The sequence below is a fragment of the Myiozetetes cayanensis genome, unplaced genomic scaffold (genome assembly GCF_022539395.1).
Source record: "Myiozetetes cayanensis isolate MyiCay16 unplaced genomic scaffold, myiCay2020 scf1, whole genome shotgun sequence".
Classification (NCBI taxonomy): Eukaryota; Metazoa; Chordata; class Aves; order Passeriformes; family Tyrannidae; genus Myiozetetes; species Myiozetetes cayanensis.
Window position 1 is genome coordinate 48,291,517 of NW_026086604.1, and position 19,151 is coordinate 48,310,667.

At 38.9% G+C, this 19,151-nt stretch overlaps 1 protein-coding gene across 4 annotated transcripts in view; it reads right to left on the reverse strand.

Moving 5' to 3' along the window:
• Nucleotides 1–19,151, reverse strand: part of DLGAP1 (DLG associated protein 1) — a 410,602-nt gene that overhangs the window by 62,486 nt on the left and 328,965 nt on the right. For 3 of the 4 annotated variants that reach the window (XM_050322101.1, XM_050322111.1, XM_050322119.1), the window contains one exon: nucleotides 3,871–4,011. The exons of the other annotated variant lie outside the window; for it this stretch is intronic. In XM_050322101.1, coding sequence (XP_050178058.1) covers nucleotides 3,871–4,011 — 141 coding nt within the window. The remainder of the gene's footprint in view (nucleotides 1–3,870; nucleotides 4,012–19,151) is intronic. 4 annotated transcript variants of the gene reach the window in all.

The window sequence follows — 19,151 nt, forward strand, 5'->3', positions numbered from 1 at the left end:
GCTTCCTAAATTGGTACCATCCAGATCCTACTTAGCAAAGCAGGCTCCTGGGACATAGAGCTGGAACTTAGCCTGCTGGAAAACCAGCTTAGGCTATATGCTTTTGCAATCTGGTGGTAATCAAAAACAGCAGTAAATCTCCTAAGCCTCTTCTTCAGCCTGTTGACAGTTCTATGTGTCTAGTATGTAACTGGCATCAGACAAAGGGAGGAAAGCCTATAGAGTCAGAAATAGAAAACACTCACTAAACCAGATGCATTGCAGCTATCATAGTTTCCACTTATTTTTGCACATCTTTAATAATTGCCAATCTGAAATGGGACCAGCTGACTGGCTGCAATATATAACAAATATGTTCATGTTTATATATGTCCCTACTTTCCTTCCCCACATACACACGTTTGCAAAGCCTCGTGTTTTGCAGCCTCACCCAAACATCTGCAATCATTTATGGGACAGAACAGCCTGCCATCCCAGCCTAGGTTTTGCAGTGCACACTACAACTGATGTCATCTTTGTATCTTGGATTTTCAAAAGAAACAAATATGTTTCCAGGCAAACCACATCACAGAACATGCCACGGTTATCAGTTCAAAGAGCCTCACTGGCTCAGCAGCTAGTGCTGTGTTTCATCTAGTCTTCCTGAGGTCAGGCAGGGAAATACACACCAGGAATACACATCTGTGTGTATACAAACAGCTTCAGTCTTCAGTTGTTCTCTCCTCGACTGCCCCCTGAAAGAATCCTCTACAAAGCACAAGAACTGTCAAGTACAGGCTTGGACAAAGGTAGACTTTAATACGAATCATGCAACATTATGGAGAGTGTGTGTTTTGTGTGTCATTTTAGGTATGAAGGAAAATGGATTGATTGAAATGTAGATTGTTACTGCAGTGCCCCATCCCATTACTATGAAAAGGTCCCTTAAACTTATATACGAAAGTGTATTCTGCTTACATTTTTTCTTTCCTCTACGCTATACCAGAGCCAGGGTGAGAAATGTACTTCCTAAGGATCCCAGAGAGTGGAAGTAAGACTGGATTCAGGATGGACTACTTAAACTTTTGCTTCTCCAATTTAGCGAAAGAAGCTAGATGTAGTTTGAGTTCCCAAAGGACCTAGCATGGATCCAGGCTCCCATGAGTGACAGTGATTAGACTGGACACAGCAGAGGCAAACCAGAACTGCCTCTGGGGCTGCTCCTGGCTAACTTGAACATGGTTTCAGTTACTAACTTCATGCTGATGCCTATGAAACTTTTTAAGGGAATGAGAGCATAACAGCTCAGCATTGGTAGGCATCGATTAAACACTTTGCTGACTAATTCTGACAGGCTACCAGGGATAAAATTCCATCAGGTTCTGAAGGCAACCAGTAAACTTTCTAAAGAAATATCCTTTACTGAATTTAGAGGAATAAACAATTTAGGGGACTTAAAAGAGTGCTGAGTTTTTTAATACATAAATCTTTTGGATTTACCCTGGTAAATGGGTTTGAATGTAGCTGAGATACGGAAAATATGCTGTAGTAGACATTGTATTTCAGAGAAGGTGGAAGGGCTTCAGTTTCAGAGGACAGCAAACATCAAATGAAATGTCCTAACACCTCAATGTAGCAACTTAAGATAGAAATGAAGAAAATACAAAAGACGGCTATAAGAGTGACTCAGGAGTTTCACCCTTGAAAATCAGTCCCTGTGTTGTCACTGGGATGACTATCCAGTGCTTCTCGTCTCTGTTTGTGGTCTGACATGTGGAGGCACACACTGCTGTGAATAAGATCAATTTTATCCTGGGTTATACGTTCTCATGAAAGGGCTCCAAAAGGTGGGTGTTGTTCAAAGCAGGCATTCAAAAGCACAGGCTTCTAAAAATGTGTTATTAAAGGAGACCTATATGAGCTCTGCAAGACATATTTTCTCAAGGACAGGTTGACCTTTTTTTTTTTCCCCATGTTCTTATCCCTGAGGTGTGGGTTTTCTTTTCACAGATACAGATCCTGAAAGTTTCTTGTGAGAAATGACTCTTCATGCTACAAATGCCTCCTCTGCTGTCTGGATACCTTGCCTGGCAGAGGCTTTTGAGCTTTAAAGTAACATCACAATGATTAGTTTTGAATGCAAGTCATGTTTGGCTTTTCAAAATTTAACTTTTTGGTGCTCTGGGTTTACACAAATATGATAGCACCAATGTTTTATAGGGGACTTGTTCCTTCCACAGGCATGTTTATTTGATGAATACATTTAACATTCATAAGCATGTGACATTCCTTCATGTCTGCCTTGTTCCAACAATATGGTACTGATATTCCTTTTGGACTTGAGATGTGAGTCAATTTTGGATTAGATGGCCGCTATTGCCAGAAAAGGACTGTGGTGAAGGAGTAAGCATCAATCTTTGAAACTTTGCTAACAAAGAATAAAGGGAATCTGATGTTCTTCAACTCTGGAAGCATCAAAGAGACAACAATTTCTGTCTTGAAAATCTAAGCTGCTATCAGCACATACTTTTATCAAAAATAGTCACTGCATATTCCCATCTGCTCCCAGCATCTTGCCCTGAGGTTTTCTTTGCTATATCTAGTTTTGATGTATCTGTGTGAATTTCTGTTGTTTCTGTCTCATGCTGATACGTATAGCTCAATCAATTGATGCCCCAGCTCCTGTGTTTGCTATTGCACTTTGGTCTTAAAAGATATTCACCATGTTTTTTATGTGTTGGGTGATAACAACATACATATTGCTTCAGGTTTATAAAACAGTTTGTTTTGGACATCTGTACTCAAAGGAGGACAGTTGCTACAGCCACAGACTCTGGTGCCGCTTCTCCCCATTCCCCAGCAAGCCAATATTCTCCAGGCCAAGGATCAGGATTCATCATAAAAGTCACTATAGAAAAAATGGTGTTTCCCTTCATTTCAGTTCTACAATGCTGTTGCAGAAGAAACACCTGCATTACTAAGGAGTTGTGGGTAAATCACATAGAAATGTTTTAGTCTCACATAGAAGTGACACAAGGACATGTTTAAAAGTCTGTAAAGGAAATGTCCCCACTGAATGGCTGTTCACAAAGGCTCACTTCAGCTCCTTTCAGAGCATGTATTAGGGAAAAGGTTTGATGGTAGCTGTCTTCAGTGCTAGCACCGATACAGATACCTGTACTAAAACATACCAGTTGGATGGTGCTGTCAACAGATCAGGTACATGATACGTATCCATCCTTTTACATTCAGTTCCACCCCCTCTTTCACTATTTTTTTTTTTTTTTTAAAGCCATATTCACAGTACAGGTCCAGAAAATAGCTGTATTAATAGAGTTGCAAGTAGAAAGAAACTGAAATAGGAACAGAGGTACCATGTGACAATATCACTTCTGAAGACAGCATGCTATCACTACGGTCTAACTTTAGATGTACAGAGAGTCCCTGTCTTTACACTGACTGTGACAGCTTCTCAAGGAGTTTTATTTTCCAAAGCTGAAGTTGGTTGTATATATAACCTTTATTTCTCTTCATGTTGTAGCAAGAATTACATTTATACACTTATTTTTACCTTCAAAATGAGGAGCAATGTATTGCTTTGCAACCAAGGAATCACAGCTGTAGTCACAGAGATACTGATATTTAAATGATTTGCAAAACTAAACCTACTTAAACATCTGGTCTGCACAGAGTTTCTGTGAATTTCACCTGTTTGCATCATCGAATATCTAAATACATTTCTTCTCCTCTACATTCACATTGCTGCAATTGAGACAAGAGCTTGATTCCAGTTCTCTCAGGGTTCTTTTTTACTTATTGGAAGAAAAAGATTTACTGACTGGATAATTCATGTATGGTTCTGTTTTAATGAATCAACAATTAAACACCCACCTCTAATAACGCCCAGATCTTTTAAAAGATCTTGACAATGCAAGTCATCCACCCGGATGTATGAAGCGTCTTCTATGTTCGCCATTGTAACAATGCCAAGATCCTCTTTTTGTGCTGGTGAGCTCTGTAAAGCTGACACACCTAAGAAGAGAATAGGCTGATCTCCATTAGATCTTACACACCCACAATAAAACTGTTAAGAAAAATAGTTTTGTTGCAGATCCTTTGCTTGGCAGCATTGTGAAAGCCAGGGGTATGCAATTTAACATCAGGCTCAGCCAGGATTTACTTTGATATTCATCAGTGAAAGGGCGATTTTTACAGAATACCCTTTTGAGAACAGAAAAGAACTTTGAAGTCTTCTGCTGAAAAGACAGCTGAGTTGTGTAATGAGCTGATCTTTGCATCAAATTCCACAGGTGGCACTGACTGTAATGGCTGTGGAAATTTAAGCACCATATCAATGATAGAAACTAAAAGCAATCAGTGCAGAAGCATTAATTACAATTAAAAGCAGAGAGTGTCTCTTCACTTTAGTTCATTATCTCGGAAGTTCATCAGTGAACTGGAGAAGCTTTCCACCTGCCCCAGCATTGTGTGAAGCGTAATGGAATTGGGTCATTTTGTTCATTGAAACGTTTTCTAAAAGACACTGGCATAGATTCACCTTGGGGCTGATGGCGTGTTTTCTTTCAATCAGTTACTGCAAATTGAGCAGTTGCAAGAGCCTCTGTATGGAGAGCCCAGGGGATGCACTTCTCCTGGTCATGGCCAGCTGAAACTTATCGGCAGAAGCACAGAAGGTGTAAAATGCAGGTATAGCTGCTGAAAGGATAGCGTATTTCCAGGAGGTAGATAACCCACTTGCTTCTTTCCTATCTATGTACCCATATTTGCTTCCATGAAGACCAGGGCAGTTGGTTTCATCCTGGTCACTTTGCAGCATGCAGGACTCTAAAGAATCAGGACTCTAAAGGTCCAAGGACTTCATCAGTTAAGACAAAGACACTCTGACAGAGGAAGGGCATGCATGGATGGATCAGGAGATAAGACTGCTTTAAAAAAACAGGTGAAAAGGTTACTTCTTATTGCCTGCTCATCTGGTTCTGGACACTGAACCGAAAGCCTCTAGTACTGTGAAGAGATGTAAAAAAAGTTACTGGAGGGTAAGAGGGCGTTACATTGTTGGCACAGAGAAATCAGTAAGTTGGTATCAGCACCGAAAACTGGTGAAGAACACAAACTCTTTCAAACATCACTAGAATGTATGGTTTCACTGTTTACATTTTGTAGAGTCATGTCACCTGAACTTCTTTTCCTTTGTCTAGGACCTCAGTCACACTACTAACAAACATTGTTGCCTAAGGCTTTCCTTTCCTCGCTCTCCAGTAGAACAATTACTCCCTCTGGTGTTTGCCTGCTGTTCTTACGGCCTCAGCCATAGCTCTGGGAAACCCTGCCGGATGATGCATGTACAATAACCCCTCTTTCCTTGGTCGATGGCATTTTACACTTAGGGCAGAAAGGCCAGTTTGCACCTATCGGGCCGGCCCCAGGGGTGCTCAGGCCTGCAGGGAACATCACTGCATCAGGAGAAGCGGAAAGCCAAACTCCACTGCTGCCGAGCGCTCGTGATGCCAAAGACTCATTTATGTGCTCCCTGCATTCATTTAATTGCAAGAACAGTGGGCTTACTGCAATGTGTCTGGATGCTGTATTTGATGAATCCTGGAACTTACCGACCCAGTCCTGAGAGGGTAGGGATACATCAAATGGCTGGATGGTAGTTCAGAGTTAATGAATTGCTGTGCTCTGCTCTTGGGACAGACAACGTGGGACTCTCATCCAGCTGCAAACTTATTTACAGGAATGCTGTAACAGATTCGATGTTCAAATCTGACCTACAAATGAGCTTCAAGCTACATGGAAGCAAACTGAGATGCAAGAGAATTAAGCTCATGCCCTTCGGGCTAGACCTTACCTGTTGTCGTAGTAATGTTGATTGTCAATTTTCTTAATTTAAAATTCACAATAAAATCTAAACTTTTAATGTTAAATATATATTGAACAACATTTTTTAAGTACATAATTTTTTTTTTTTTCAGATTTCAGCTGTCATTAGATGATGAAAACAAATCTGCAAGACAAGATGAAGGGAACTAAATGTTTGACATTTTGTCAAAGACAAGAGGCTATTTTGATGGGCTATTTACTAGACATTCCTTCCTGTGATCGTTCAGCTGGGTGCTCACTCCAAACAGCCCACAGGCTTTTTACATTTGACCTAAATGTCTGGATTTTTTTTCTTTTCTTCAGCATATCACAGAACAGGAATCTGTAAGCTGATTATTGCTGCTTAATTCACTTCTGAATGTAAACATCTTTGCATATTTCAAACACTGCCATATAGAGCTGAAATCAGAAAAGCTAAAAGAGGTTGAAAGCTCATTCTAAATCCCGACTGTCTGGCTCCCTGGCCAATGCCTGGTATTATAGAAAGTGTGTAACCATACTACACCTTTGATGTAAACCAATCTTTTTTTAATGTGCTGTAATCTCTTATTCCTTTTGTTTCTCAAATAATAATCCTCTTGCACATGGTAATCCTCAAAATCACATATGCTCTTTAAAGCTTTTCTTTTGGAAAGTATTCATATCCATTTTCTGGCCACTGGCAACTAAATATTACAGAAAACCTGATTCTTCTGACTTTGATCAAGACAGTTTGAATTTTTTTGTATTTCACATTTGCTGCTTGGCTGGAACCGGGTCAACAAAATGAGTGAACAGTTTCTAGTTGTCCAACAGAGCCATAATGTGAGGACTGTTTGTTTGGCCAAGGCAGAGGCACAAGATGGCTGTGAGACTTAACAGGAAACAAGTAAAATGACATTTTCTCTTTGTGTTGAAAAACAAAGAATGAGATTTAATTATCTAGAATGATTTAAAAATATGTTCTTCTGGACTACTAAAACAAGATAGTAAAAGAAAAATTCTCACCTCCTCGGCAGTAATAATCAAGCCCCCTAGCACTGTCTTCTGGACATTTACAAGCATGCTACTGGCTACTTAAAGTTTCATTATTGCAAGGTTAAATGTTTTTAGATATTACCACCTTAAATCAGAAGTAGAGGTCTAGACTAGGATTACTTAATCAGATCAGCATGTTGATTTAAATGATCTAAGCATGACAAAAGGTTATGACTATCACGCAGTCTCATCTGGTCAAATGTAAGATCCTAAATGACATGAACTGCATTAATTGCAGGACATGATGAATATTAGCCTAAGAGTTCAAAAAGAGAGATCTTTTAAAAGATCTTAAAAGACCTTTTTATTTGTTGGCAAACATGCATATTTCCATAAGGAATTTGTTGCAAGCTAGGAGTGCTGAGATATGAGCTTCCAATGATACAACAGCACAACCCGCTGATCAGACCACCTCATCTTCTCTGTCCAAGCCCAGCCCAGTTTGCCTCACTCGCTCCCCAAAAGACCAAGCATAGAAATTTCTGCAGGTTTGCTTTTTACAGAGGGTAGGGTCTGCTGTTCCGTCAGCAGGACGTATCCTGGTTGTACTGCTGAATATCTAGGGGCATTTTATTTTTTGCCCTTGTTGGGAGGTGCTTCCCCCCCATCCTTTGCCTTGGGTATCACCCGTCCATAACCCCTCTGCATTGGTCTGTCTTACACAGGCGTGTTATCCTCTCCCCTCCTGGGCCAGCAGAGCAGGCACAGGGAGGATCAGCCATGGGCTCTGGGTCAGCTGCTGACTCACAGCAGCTGCCCTGGGGATGACAGATATAGACCTGAGCTAAACAGCATAGCTCTCTGGCATCCTGAGTTAACGTTTCACCGTGTTTGTCATTTGATCTTGTGACTACAAGAGGCTTAAAGTTTCTCCCGAAGTTCTGTGAAATGGTCATACTTGTGCAAAATCAAGATCACTTTGTACTTCCTTTGTTCAGATTGTAACCTATACCTCATGAGTCACAAACCAGAACATAAACTCCCCAGTTTTGAGAGTCTGAGGGAATGGATCTTGATGGTCTCTTGGCCAAAGCACATTTGAACCTTATTGGAGGTTTAGGGATGCCCCACAGCTTGCAGGTCCATCTTGGCACTGAATTTTGGTAGCACGTGTCGTAACTCAAAGACTTCTATCCAGGCTTTACAACAACAATAAATAGTACCAATAAATGCTCCAAGTTGAAGTGGACTCCATGTGGGAATCAGGCAGTACTATTTCTAAAAGAAAGGCAGGAAATTAGGCTCTCTTATGCCATTTCAGATGTTTACAGTAAATCAGCAAAATTAATGGTTGTAGCAGATAGAAACTCTACTCTGACTGAGAAATTCACTGTACTCCAAGCAAACTAGCCAAATATTAATTTCCTTACAGCTGTTTTCACCATTTAGTTCCTTGATTTCCCAAAACGATGTCAGCTGAATTTTCTCATGAGTGCAAACATTTGTGTTGCAAAAAATAAGAAACTCAAGTATTTAATCCATTTTTAGGAAATCAAGTTAACTTATAAGCGTTAATTTTCCCATCTCATATGAAAGTCAAGAAACTTCAGATAGATATAAACCCTTGGGTAACTTAACTGTTTGCATGAAGATTTAGATTCTAAACATTGAAGGAACCAGGTTTAATTTGATAAGCAGAAAAAAAGAGATGTAAAACACCAAGTTTAAAAATAAGATCCCTAGAAGGACACTAACCAAAATTTTTTATACAGATGCATCAATGTATATAAAAAAGAAATAACCTCATCTCCTTAATTTGTCTCTCTAAGGAAGATTAGAAATCCAGCTGTCACAGGGAGCATCCTTGCTTTCTTTAGTTCTCATCTAGGTGATGACAAGTAATTCTAGTCTACCAAAGCTTAATTAAGTAATCACTTTCCCAATCTTTGTTATCAGTATATTGATTAGACAAACACAACTTTTAAATTTTGAAATATGTTTCCTGGCTCAGTTTCTGAACTTTTAAAATCAATATTTTCATTCCTAATTCACTGCTTCTATGTTGACTGTAAAACAGTTTATTGAGGTAATTTTATATATATATATATATACACTACATTTTTTCTTTAATCTTAATTCTGAATTAAAATGAGATTAAATGAACAGGAATTAAAATAGAAGATAATGTAAAACCATTGCATATATGTTATCACTGTGAGGACAAGAAAACTTTAGTATAGAGATGGGAAGCTTAATGGTATCAGCACTCATAAGACTGGAATCAGGAGGTCCAGATTAAAATTCAAACTCTAATTCCCCTTTTATTTTGGATTCAGTGACATAGGGCTAATAATCATTGCTTTTCTCATTCATGGATTGTTTCAAGGATGAAAAATACGATGTCAGTGTTTAGCATTATCATAGTTAGTTTTAAAAGTGTGAATAAAATCATGAAGATACATCATAAAAGTAAAGAAATAGGGTATGTGAAACCATAAATGCTGAATTTGTCAGGAAATAGTCTGGTGAGGAAAAGAAATGAATCTTTTTTACTCCAGAGGCATTGAAGCAAAATTTCAGAATCATTATTTAACTTTTTTTTCCTCACATGTTTCCCTCTAAAGAGGTCCATTCTGAAAAAGTTTATGGAGAAATTTTTGAAAGTTAATCTTATTACAAGTGCAACTATTTTTTGATGCGTGTATGAGTAGAGTCTAAGATTTTCACTTTACAGAAGAGTGGTTGTATAGACAAAAAACAGGAGTAGGGAATGTGTAAAATTTTGTAGTTAAGTAGATTCTAAATCACCTAGTGATACATGAGAAAAGAAACTACAAACTGCTATTTAATTACCTATATGTATAAAAAAAAATAATTTACCCTTTCACCTGGAGAATTCATGGAGGACATAAATAGCATAAGAGTGTAACTAATCACAGAAGAAGAAAAAAATCTCCTTAAAATATTAAAATTAATGTAGGCAGAAGTCATCAATCAGAGTTTAAGATAGCACATGACAAGTATAATCGGCTTATTATTTATCCAGGCAGTCAGTAGAACAAGATGAATGACAAACCTTACAAGTTACAGCAATTTATCTGTTGCTTGTAAACTAATTTAGGTATATTGCTTTATAAAAGTGTCTTGCTATACATCAGGCAGTGGTCTGACTCCCTTTTTTGCATCATGGACATTATCTGTTTATCTCTACTCTGCAGTGGATTTTCAGGATTCACTGCACTGACAAACACGGGAGTGAAAATGCTTTGGAAAATTTGTCCTCTTTTTTACTCCTAATCTCAGCAACATTTCACACCTGTTTATCATTCAAAACTTAGTGGACATTGGCAGGTTTCCTTTCAGAAGACACAGTCAAAATTAATCCTACATTTGCATTTATGGCTGAAACAGAGAAATTCCAACTCACTTCACATTCTAGGCACTTCTAAATCAATATGAAGGCTCCATCACATGAACTCCAATGTGATTTTTGATCTAATTTCATTTGTTTGGGTTACAGGAACAGGCAACTGATTTAGTTATTCTTTCAAAAATAAACTCAAGGTCATCTTATATTCTGTTCTAAAAAAACCCTTTAGGAATAATTGAGTGTATCAGGGATATAACATGGATCACCTTTGTCAAGGTGTATGAACATAGCTATTTGCTATGGAGAAGTGTCAATGCTTTTTATGATCTGTATATTATGATCTGTATGTTATGTAAGAAGAGGATAAGACTAAACTGATAGAATTTTAGAGGTGACTCTAAAACTACTAGATTTTGCATGCTGACACACTTACCTGTGTGGTACCTTTCTGTCCCGACTGATTAAAATGTGGAATAATTTTAAAATTAATCAACATGCCATCAAAACTATGATCCCGTAAGTGTGTTTTGGTTTCGGCTTTATTTATTTATTTATTTATTTAATTATTAATTAATTGCATTCACAGTTAATATGACTGTTATGTGAAGAAAAGCAGTTTAATGACAGACATTAGTCTAGATATTTCCACAGAAAAACAAGGAAGAACTTACGATAACATTTGTCTGTCATAAAATCAAAGAATCATGGAATCATTTAGATTGGAAAACCACCATAATATTATTGAGTCCAACTGTTAACCTAGCACTGCCAAGCCCATCACTAAACCGTGTCCCCAGGTGCCACATCTACATATAGCTTTTAAATACCTTCAGGGAGGATGACTCAATCACTATCCTGGGCAGCCTGTTCCAATGCCTTACCACCCTTTCAGGGAAGAAATTTTTCCTAATATCCAATCTAAACCTCTCCCAGTGCAATTTGAGGCCATTTCTTTCCTCTTGTTCTAGTGCTCGTTACCTGGGAGAAGAGAGCAACATCAACCTCATAACAGCCTCCTTTCAGCCTTCCTACAATGCACTCCCGCCCAATTTGGTGTTTTCTCCAAACTGGCTGAGGGTGCACCCAATCCCCTTATTCAGATCACTGACAAAGATAGTGAATGGTGCTGGCCCAAGTATTTAGCCCTGGAGACACCACCAGTGGCCAGATGTCAGCTGGATGTAATTCCATTCAACACCACTCCTTGGGCCTGGCCATCCAGTCAGTTTTTTACCCAGATTGCAGCCAATCAAGCCATGGGCAGTCAGTTCCTCCAGGAGAATGCAGTGGGAAATGGTGTCACAAGCTTTACTAAAGTCCAGGTAGACAGTATCTACAGACTTTCACTCATTCACTATGCGGGTCACCTTGTCACAGAAGGAGATCAGGTTGGCCAGGCAGGACCTGCCTTTCTGAAACCCATGATAGCTGGGCTGATCACCTGGTTGTTCTGTACATGATGCATGATGGCACTCAAGATAATCTGCTCCATGACCTTTGCTGGCACTGAGATCATGCTGATAGGCCTGTAATTCCCTGGATCCTCCTTCTGGCCCTTCTTGTAGATGAGTGTCACACTGGCTCAGCTCCAGTCAACTGGGACCTCCCTGGTCAGCCAGGACTGCTGGTAAATGATGGAAAGTGGCTTGGTGAGCACTTCTGCTAGCTCCCTCAGTACCCTTGGGTTGATCTCGTCCAGACCCATAGACTTGTGTGTGTTTAAGTGGTGTAGCAGGTGGCTGACCATTTCCCCTTGGATTATGAGAGTTTCAGTCTACTCCCTGTCCCTGTCTTCCAAGTTCAGGGAGCTGTGTACCTGATGAACAACTGGTCTTACTATTCAAGACTAAGGCAAAGAAGGCATTAAGTACATCTGTCTTTTCCTCATCCATGAAGAAATCATCTCTTCTCATTTCAAAGTAGCATTAAAACCTTCAGTTAAGATATGTAGTCTATCACTATGTCAAATCCCAAGCTTTTAACACCAAACACATGACTAGTGTTGTCAGATCTGTCAAAATCCCACAACTTCAGCAGATACTAAATGCAGTAGCACTGACTTGATTGTTGGCAGCTGGTCAGCTCTAGTGGGGCTCACCACAGGACCGGGTCAGGAGGGTTCCAAGGCTCCCTGTCTCCCTCTGCTCCCAGCAGTCCACCAGGGTGACCTTCTGGGCTTTCACCTTCTTTAAGACACCCTGGGTTGAGCCTGAATACAGGGCAAGCTTTCTGATGATGGATGGACTGTGAAGGGATTCAACAGGTGGCTGGTGGCTTGACTTTCTGTTTAATTGACCATCTTAATTCTGCTGAGATCAAATTATATTGTTTACAGTGTGTTATGAAAGACTACTTTGGAAAGGCTATTTTTCATTATTACTGAAATCCAGGAACTGAATGCAAAGGGCAGCTGTGTGGGAAACGTATTTTGTAGCCAACACCATATTGTATTACACTATTTTACTGAAAGGCACACAATGAATGCCAGAGGGTGTAAGTTTTCACTGGCTCAAGACTTCTGAAGCTGCATCTTTCCCAAATAAAGACATATTACAAGAACAACTAAAAAAAATTTAGAGTTTCAGTTTTCAAAGAATTTCTTGTATAGCTGCTATGTGCCCAACTCTTTATGGCTCAAGCTTTGAAATCACAAAACCAAATAGATATATATATATAAGACTTATGAAAGCTTTTCATGCCAGAAATTGATAATTTCGACTTTGATACATTGGGTCCTTACAGGATTTGAAAGAAGCAGCTGCACAGAACAATTAGGCAGCTGGAGATCAACCCTCTGCAGTGATATAAAGCTCCAGTTTCTGAGCCTGCAGGGATATGCGATATCAGATTTTAAGTAGTGACGTCTTAACATGCAGAAGAGCTGTCACTGCTGTTTTCAGTTTCAAGAAGGGAAATTATTTCTGGGGGTAAAGCCAAATTTAAGGAGGAAACATTTTGGCACTGTACTAAGGCTAAATCTGGAAACTCTTTGAAATGGTAAACATGTTTGAAACAGCAAAGTTTAAGTCCTCCTTTTAATCATTACTTATCATTACCTTTACCTTTTCCAAAATACTTGATTTTTAAGCTTGTTTACAATGTGTTCTAGTGCATTTGTGTGCAATAAGACTTATAAACCAAAGGACAAAATGGTAACAGCCTGTGGGATCAACTTTGTTCCTGCCTTTTTCAGTCTCTGCAATTTTTTTTTAATGATAGTTTTTTTATATTTACTATTTTATTAAGATGATTGGTTAAATCTGTAGACCCTTAAATACTGCATGGAAAGCACATAAAAATGCTCTGCATGTACCAACACTGAATACTGCAAAAACTGGGGGGAGCACTCTGAGAAGTAGTCAGGTACTGTAGGATCCCCAACAGTGCTTAGCTGCATTTGCATCTTTTGCCTATAAAAGAACTCCATATGACAGTGGAAATGACTCACAGTCTCATTATTAACACAAATGGTTGTAAAAGCCAGATACTGGAGATACCAGGGAAATACATGCACACAGAGGCATAAGCTACAATTTTGACTAAATTGAAGTTGAGGAGAAATCAGATGACGGAAGATTAGTTATAAAGTGTATATTATATATTATGTATTTTTCTGTATAATCAATATAGCCATTTATCTGCATAATACATAAGCCTTCCTTGAGGATACTCTCAATAAATGACTTGTAAATAAATTGTAAAAAAACCCCAAACAAACAAAAACACAGCCCTTATAAGCCTTAAATTAGTCCAATTGACTATTTCTTCACAAAATGGCTACTAATTCAGTACCCAGAAAAAAACCAGTGCTTATCTGATCAGCAACTCTGCCATACATTGGGTTTTCCTTCCTGTTCAATGTAAACTCCCATCACAGGTCTACTGAACCCAGCTCACACTATACCCAAAAGACAGAATTCCTATTTACCTTGGTGATAAACCCTTCTTTCAGAAAAAAAAAATATTTAAAAATCACCTTTCTGAGGAAAAATGAGTTTAATTACTCCCGTTGCAGAGGTGGGGAAGTGAGAAGCAAAATAGTTGAATTTAAGACTACCGACAGTTCTGAGATGCTGCCTAGTTTTCCAGATTTACATCACCTCCTACATGCACAGGAGAGCTACCTGTGACTTCAGTTCTGCCTCAGCACTTAACCAACCAAGCTGGTGTCTCCAGACAGAGACCTATGCAACAAGTTCAAAGCAAGCAGACATATCGCTTCCAATAGCAGCAGGGTTGGGAACTAGCTGATCTTGAGAGGTCCCTTCCAATCCAAACTGTGTCTGTGACGACACCTGCAGAAAATTGTTTAACACCACACAGAAGCTCTGTGTCAAAAGCTGGACAGAATCCAGCCCCTCAGGGCAGCTTTCCTCTGCTTTCCCGAGCAATTTTCACTCACAGCTTCTTCACCAAAATGGTCTTCAGTCTTTTTTATTTCTATGCCGTCTCATTGAGTCACTTTGAATTTCCTGTATTTTAAAAAGCAACTACTTCAGGTTAAAGTCTAGTATAATTTATCTTTTCAAGTTTAAAAACTCTCCTAGGTCTTTTTGGGAATCTCACTATAAGGAATAGGCTAAACATGATCTACCTCAAAACGTAACAGACTTGAGGTCCTTTCAGCTAGTCCCAGCTGAATCTCCCTATGATCATGATGGGTCCTTTTAGAAATGACTGTTTAACACTTTTTCTCCTGTGGCTTGACACCCAAGTCTTCTTGCCTTGTCTGTCACTACTAACCTAGTGTTAAGTTCCAGGTTAACCACAATGCCATTCTCTCTCCTTGTCCATAGATTCATTTCTAGAGTCATCAGCATTTTATAGGTATCCCATGAGGTGACTACTTCGTGTTCCTGACATTTGCTCTTGCAGCTCCCTAAGTGAGCTTGCTTAGACAAACACTTGGCGCTGAAGTTGAACATCTGTCTTCCAGTTTTATTTTTTTTTTTTTGAACAATGTATGTCACCATGGTGTGGTGCTTGAGAGACTTTTTCCCCTCAGCATGTGTTTAGTTTTGGGAAGAAAATTATCTTGTTGAACATGTTATGCATTATCTTTTTTTTTTTTTTTTTTTTTTTAATTATGACCATGAAAGACAGTAAGTGTTTATATTCTGCTTTAGTCCCTTTACTAGGAAGCAACACTTGCTACAAACATGATTTTAAGGGAATCAGGTATCCATACATTAGGTGAAGATCTCTGGAAGAAATCATTAGCTATTTTCTTTAAGTGATTCCCTTTTTTCCAACATGACCACATATGCATAAATAAAACCAGCTGTTCTCAGGCTTCACAAAAGTGATCTCTGTCTGTGTCAATGTGAAAGGCCAGAGAATTGCAGCATTGCTTGGTAGGGCTTACTGCTCATGTTAATGAAGGACAATCATGCCAGAGGAGGAAGCAGCCACATCTCATTTTCATCACTGGTCTGCTGGAAAGCTATGACCCACATTTGCAGTAACCTCCAAGAAGGTTCTCATTTATTAATTTCCAGTTTGAAAAAACACAAGCCTATATCTTTCAGGGGAATGTGAAGTTGTACCGCAACTTTCTGCCCGGGACCAATTTTCACACTATATTAGGGGTGGGAGCAATGCAAATTGATGCAAGTAGTGCAAGTAATGTAAAGAGGAAAATCACTGAATAAAGCTGACAAAACTAAAAATTCACAAAATGGAGGCATGACAACAGCTTTCAAGAAAATAAGCATTGTTAATAATAAATTTGCAAACCTCTGCAATAGAACAGGTACATTTCAAGTAGAGCACCTGTTGAAGTATTTTAATAGCCTTTCAAATAAAAAAATGTCATTTCACATTCCTTTTTTCCAGGATCAGTTGTCAGTCTCCTTGGAAGCAGGAGGTGCAGCAGATAATGTCCTCTGTTTCACTTTCAACAGCGTTTGCTCATTGTGATTTTCCAAGCATGTCTTTCTGGTTTTCTAAATGCTGTGAGAACAGTTTTAGTTTTTGCAAATGAGGGGAATAGTGGTATCATGGCAGTTGCACGATTTCCAGAAAAGTGAAAGACAAAGGGCACGCTGGCGCCACTCATGCTGTGCTGCAGTTCACACTCAGATGAACTTCACTCTTTGGAACTGTCTGTCCTCAGCACTGTCTGCAGCTGTGAAATTCAGAGCTGTGCCTTGGCTGCTGCTATCTACAGCATGGCATAGTCACACATCACAGGCTGTCAAGCACTCTGGTTATAACTCTGGTTATAAAGGAACTAGCACTAAGTTCCTTTAGTGCACACCTGCATGTTTTGTTGTGATTTCACAGACATCCTCAGCTGCTTGGCTTCAAAAGACATGAAATTCATAGATTTACTTCTGGTATACAAAAATGATAATTTAGGATGAATCATTTCAGGAAAAAATTCACTTTGGCTACAGCTGGAAACAGTTTTGCCTTCAGTGTTCAGTAAGAATTTCTAATATTTCAGTTAAGGTACATTAAAAGAAAAAAGAGATTAACTCATAACTTTTCAGATACCGGAACTATACTTAATTCATATGACTTATGTTATTATCAACCTAATTCTTGTAAAGGGAACTGTATTTAGCTTAAACCTAGTTAATAGTTTTGTATCTTGTGCTGGAGTAGATCCTTATGGCCAGTTCTGACCCACTAATAAAATGAGGGTTCCCTGAAAGCATCAAAAGAGATAAATCAACAAATGCAAATGCAGTTATTAAAATACTTGACCCTGTGTCACACAGTTCATGCATCTGAATGAAACATAGGCTTTACTTTTGCCCATATATGTTGCATTTTAAAATCTGTAAGTTGAAAGAACACAATATTCTGTAATTGTACTGTATTTGTAAAAATTTGTTCAAAAAGAGATTTTTGTAAAAGAACAATCATGAAGTGGAACCAAGCCAGCCAGATTACTGGCAAAGCTTCCTGCTGAATATGATTAGATAAAAAGAAAACGGAGACTGGAGAAAATTGATCCTCTCAGCAGAATTTGCCATAATTATATGCAGGATGAGGAATTAGTTATTATTCTGCTGTTAATTTCCTCAAGTGGCCAGAAGGAACACTCTTGCATAATCTGCTTTTTCAATCTAGTCCATGAAAAATGAAGATCCTGTTAAGAAAAATGGAGATGTGGCTGATCCAATTCTATAAACCTGGTAAATTTTTTTCCCTAAGGATTAGATAGTGGAAAGATCCACTGATACTGCCTTACCAGAATTTCTCCGACAGCCTGCTAGCTTTTGTTTAACAGAAGTTTTCATTTCAAGAAATAAAATCACTGAATTTCACACATGCATTAATCCCTGGCAAGTTGCAATGCAGAATAACCTCACCTCATATGCTGTTCTTGTAAGGCAACCTCATTACCGTGGTCCATTGCTAGCATGACCTGAACTCTGCCTTGTTGCAAAAGTAATCACATTGTTGTGATTTGAATTCTTGTGTTTTTACTAACACAACAGGACTTCTCTGACTGCAAGCTTCTGTTTATGCAAGGAACGCATAGCTTGGTGCACAGCTTTCTCACTGTTACCTAATTCAAGTGGAGATGGTACTAATAACATGAAATAATAATTCAGAAAAGATACAGAAGACTCATTAACACAAAGAGAGACTAGATTGTGTAGCCTAACAAGAGGGGGGTGGATCCTTGATGTTACTGAGTGCAGTGAAATAGCAGCAACGAAAGTGTGATAGGTGGGCACTGCTGGCCCACAGGCCAACAGCTGAGTTTGGTAACAGAGGAACCATGACAGAGCTATACGAGTAGAAACCTCAGTGCTTCTCCTTTGCAAAAATCAAAAATGGTTACATAATTATTCAAATTAGTAACATGAAACAGAATCAGAGAATGAGGAAACAAAAGCAAAAAGCAGTGAAAAGGGACAACTCGTCTGAAAGATAGTTACATATGGTTGAAAAGATCAAGAAAAAAAGCACTGCTACTGTATGCCTCTAGATTAGCAATGATCTTTCCTTAAATGTAGTCTCATCTGCCAATTACCCCCATTTCTTTTATTATAGAAGTTGCAAACATGATGGTTTCATAGCTCATGACTGGGTGGGTGACCTTAGCCACAGTATTACTACTATATAGTAGTAATAGCCACTCATATCCAGTCTGCTGAGACGGTCTCACAACTACTAATTGAAACACAAAAAGTTAAAAAAAGGAAAATCTGATTTACTGGTAGGGGCCCAGAAATATCTTGCAAGTTGTCAGAGCTGAAACATCATCATGTCCTATACACTTCCTGTAGCCCCATGTGTAACCCATTCCCTTTCCTCAGACAGCGATGACATTTGTCTGCTGGACCAGTTTATCCAATAGCACATTGGACTGGGAATGCAGAGTTCCTCTTCATGCTAGCCAGAAAGGTGCAACTGGGAGAAATCAGGAAATTAACATATAGACAAAATTTAGAGAAAATGACTGTTACAACCCTGGGTGATTAATACGTGTGTGCACAGTGGAGAGCATTGCAGACCAGTAATGTTGTGCAGTAATGCTTTTAGCAGATATAAAATGTGGTTGTAAGGGATACTATTCCAGAGAAAGCACCTGAATTCAAGAGGTGGCTGCAGAGGTGAAAATTCAATTAAAGGTCTTGAGACAACAACTATCTAGCTATATAACCAATGGGCAAACAGCACCTGGAACATGTCTGGGAATGTTTCCCTAGGAATGTCTTTATTTATTCTGTACATACCACTGTCTCAGATGCAGCAAATACTTTTATGCCATATAATTTTTAGATATTCTATTTTACATGTTTAAGATGGAAGATAGCAGCATATCTTTAGATTGTGTCCCAGAACATAGTTATCCACTACTGGAGGATAGTCCCTCAATTTCTGTGGAAATGTCAATTGATAAGTCTGTAGTCTGACTGCTGGAGGTGTTGCTGACTGACAAACTAAAAGGTGTCTACAGTTTTCATAGGCAGGAAAA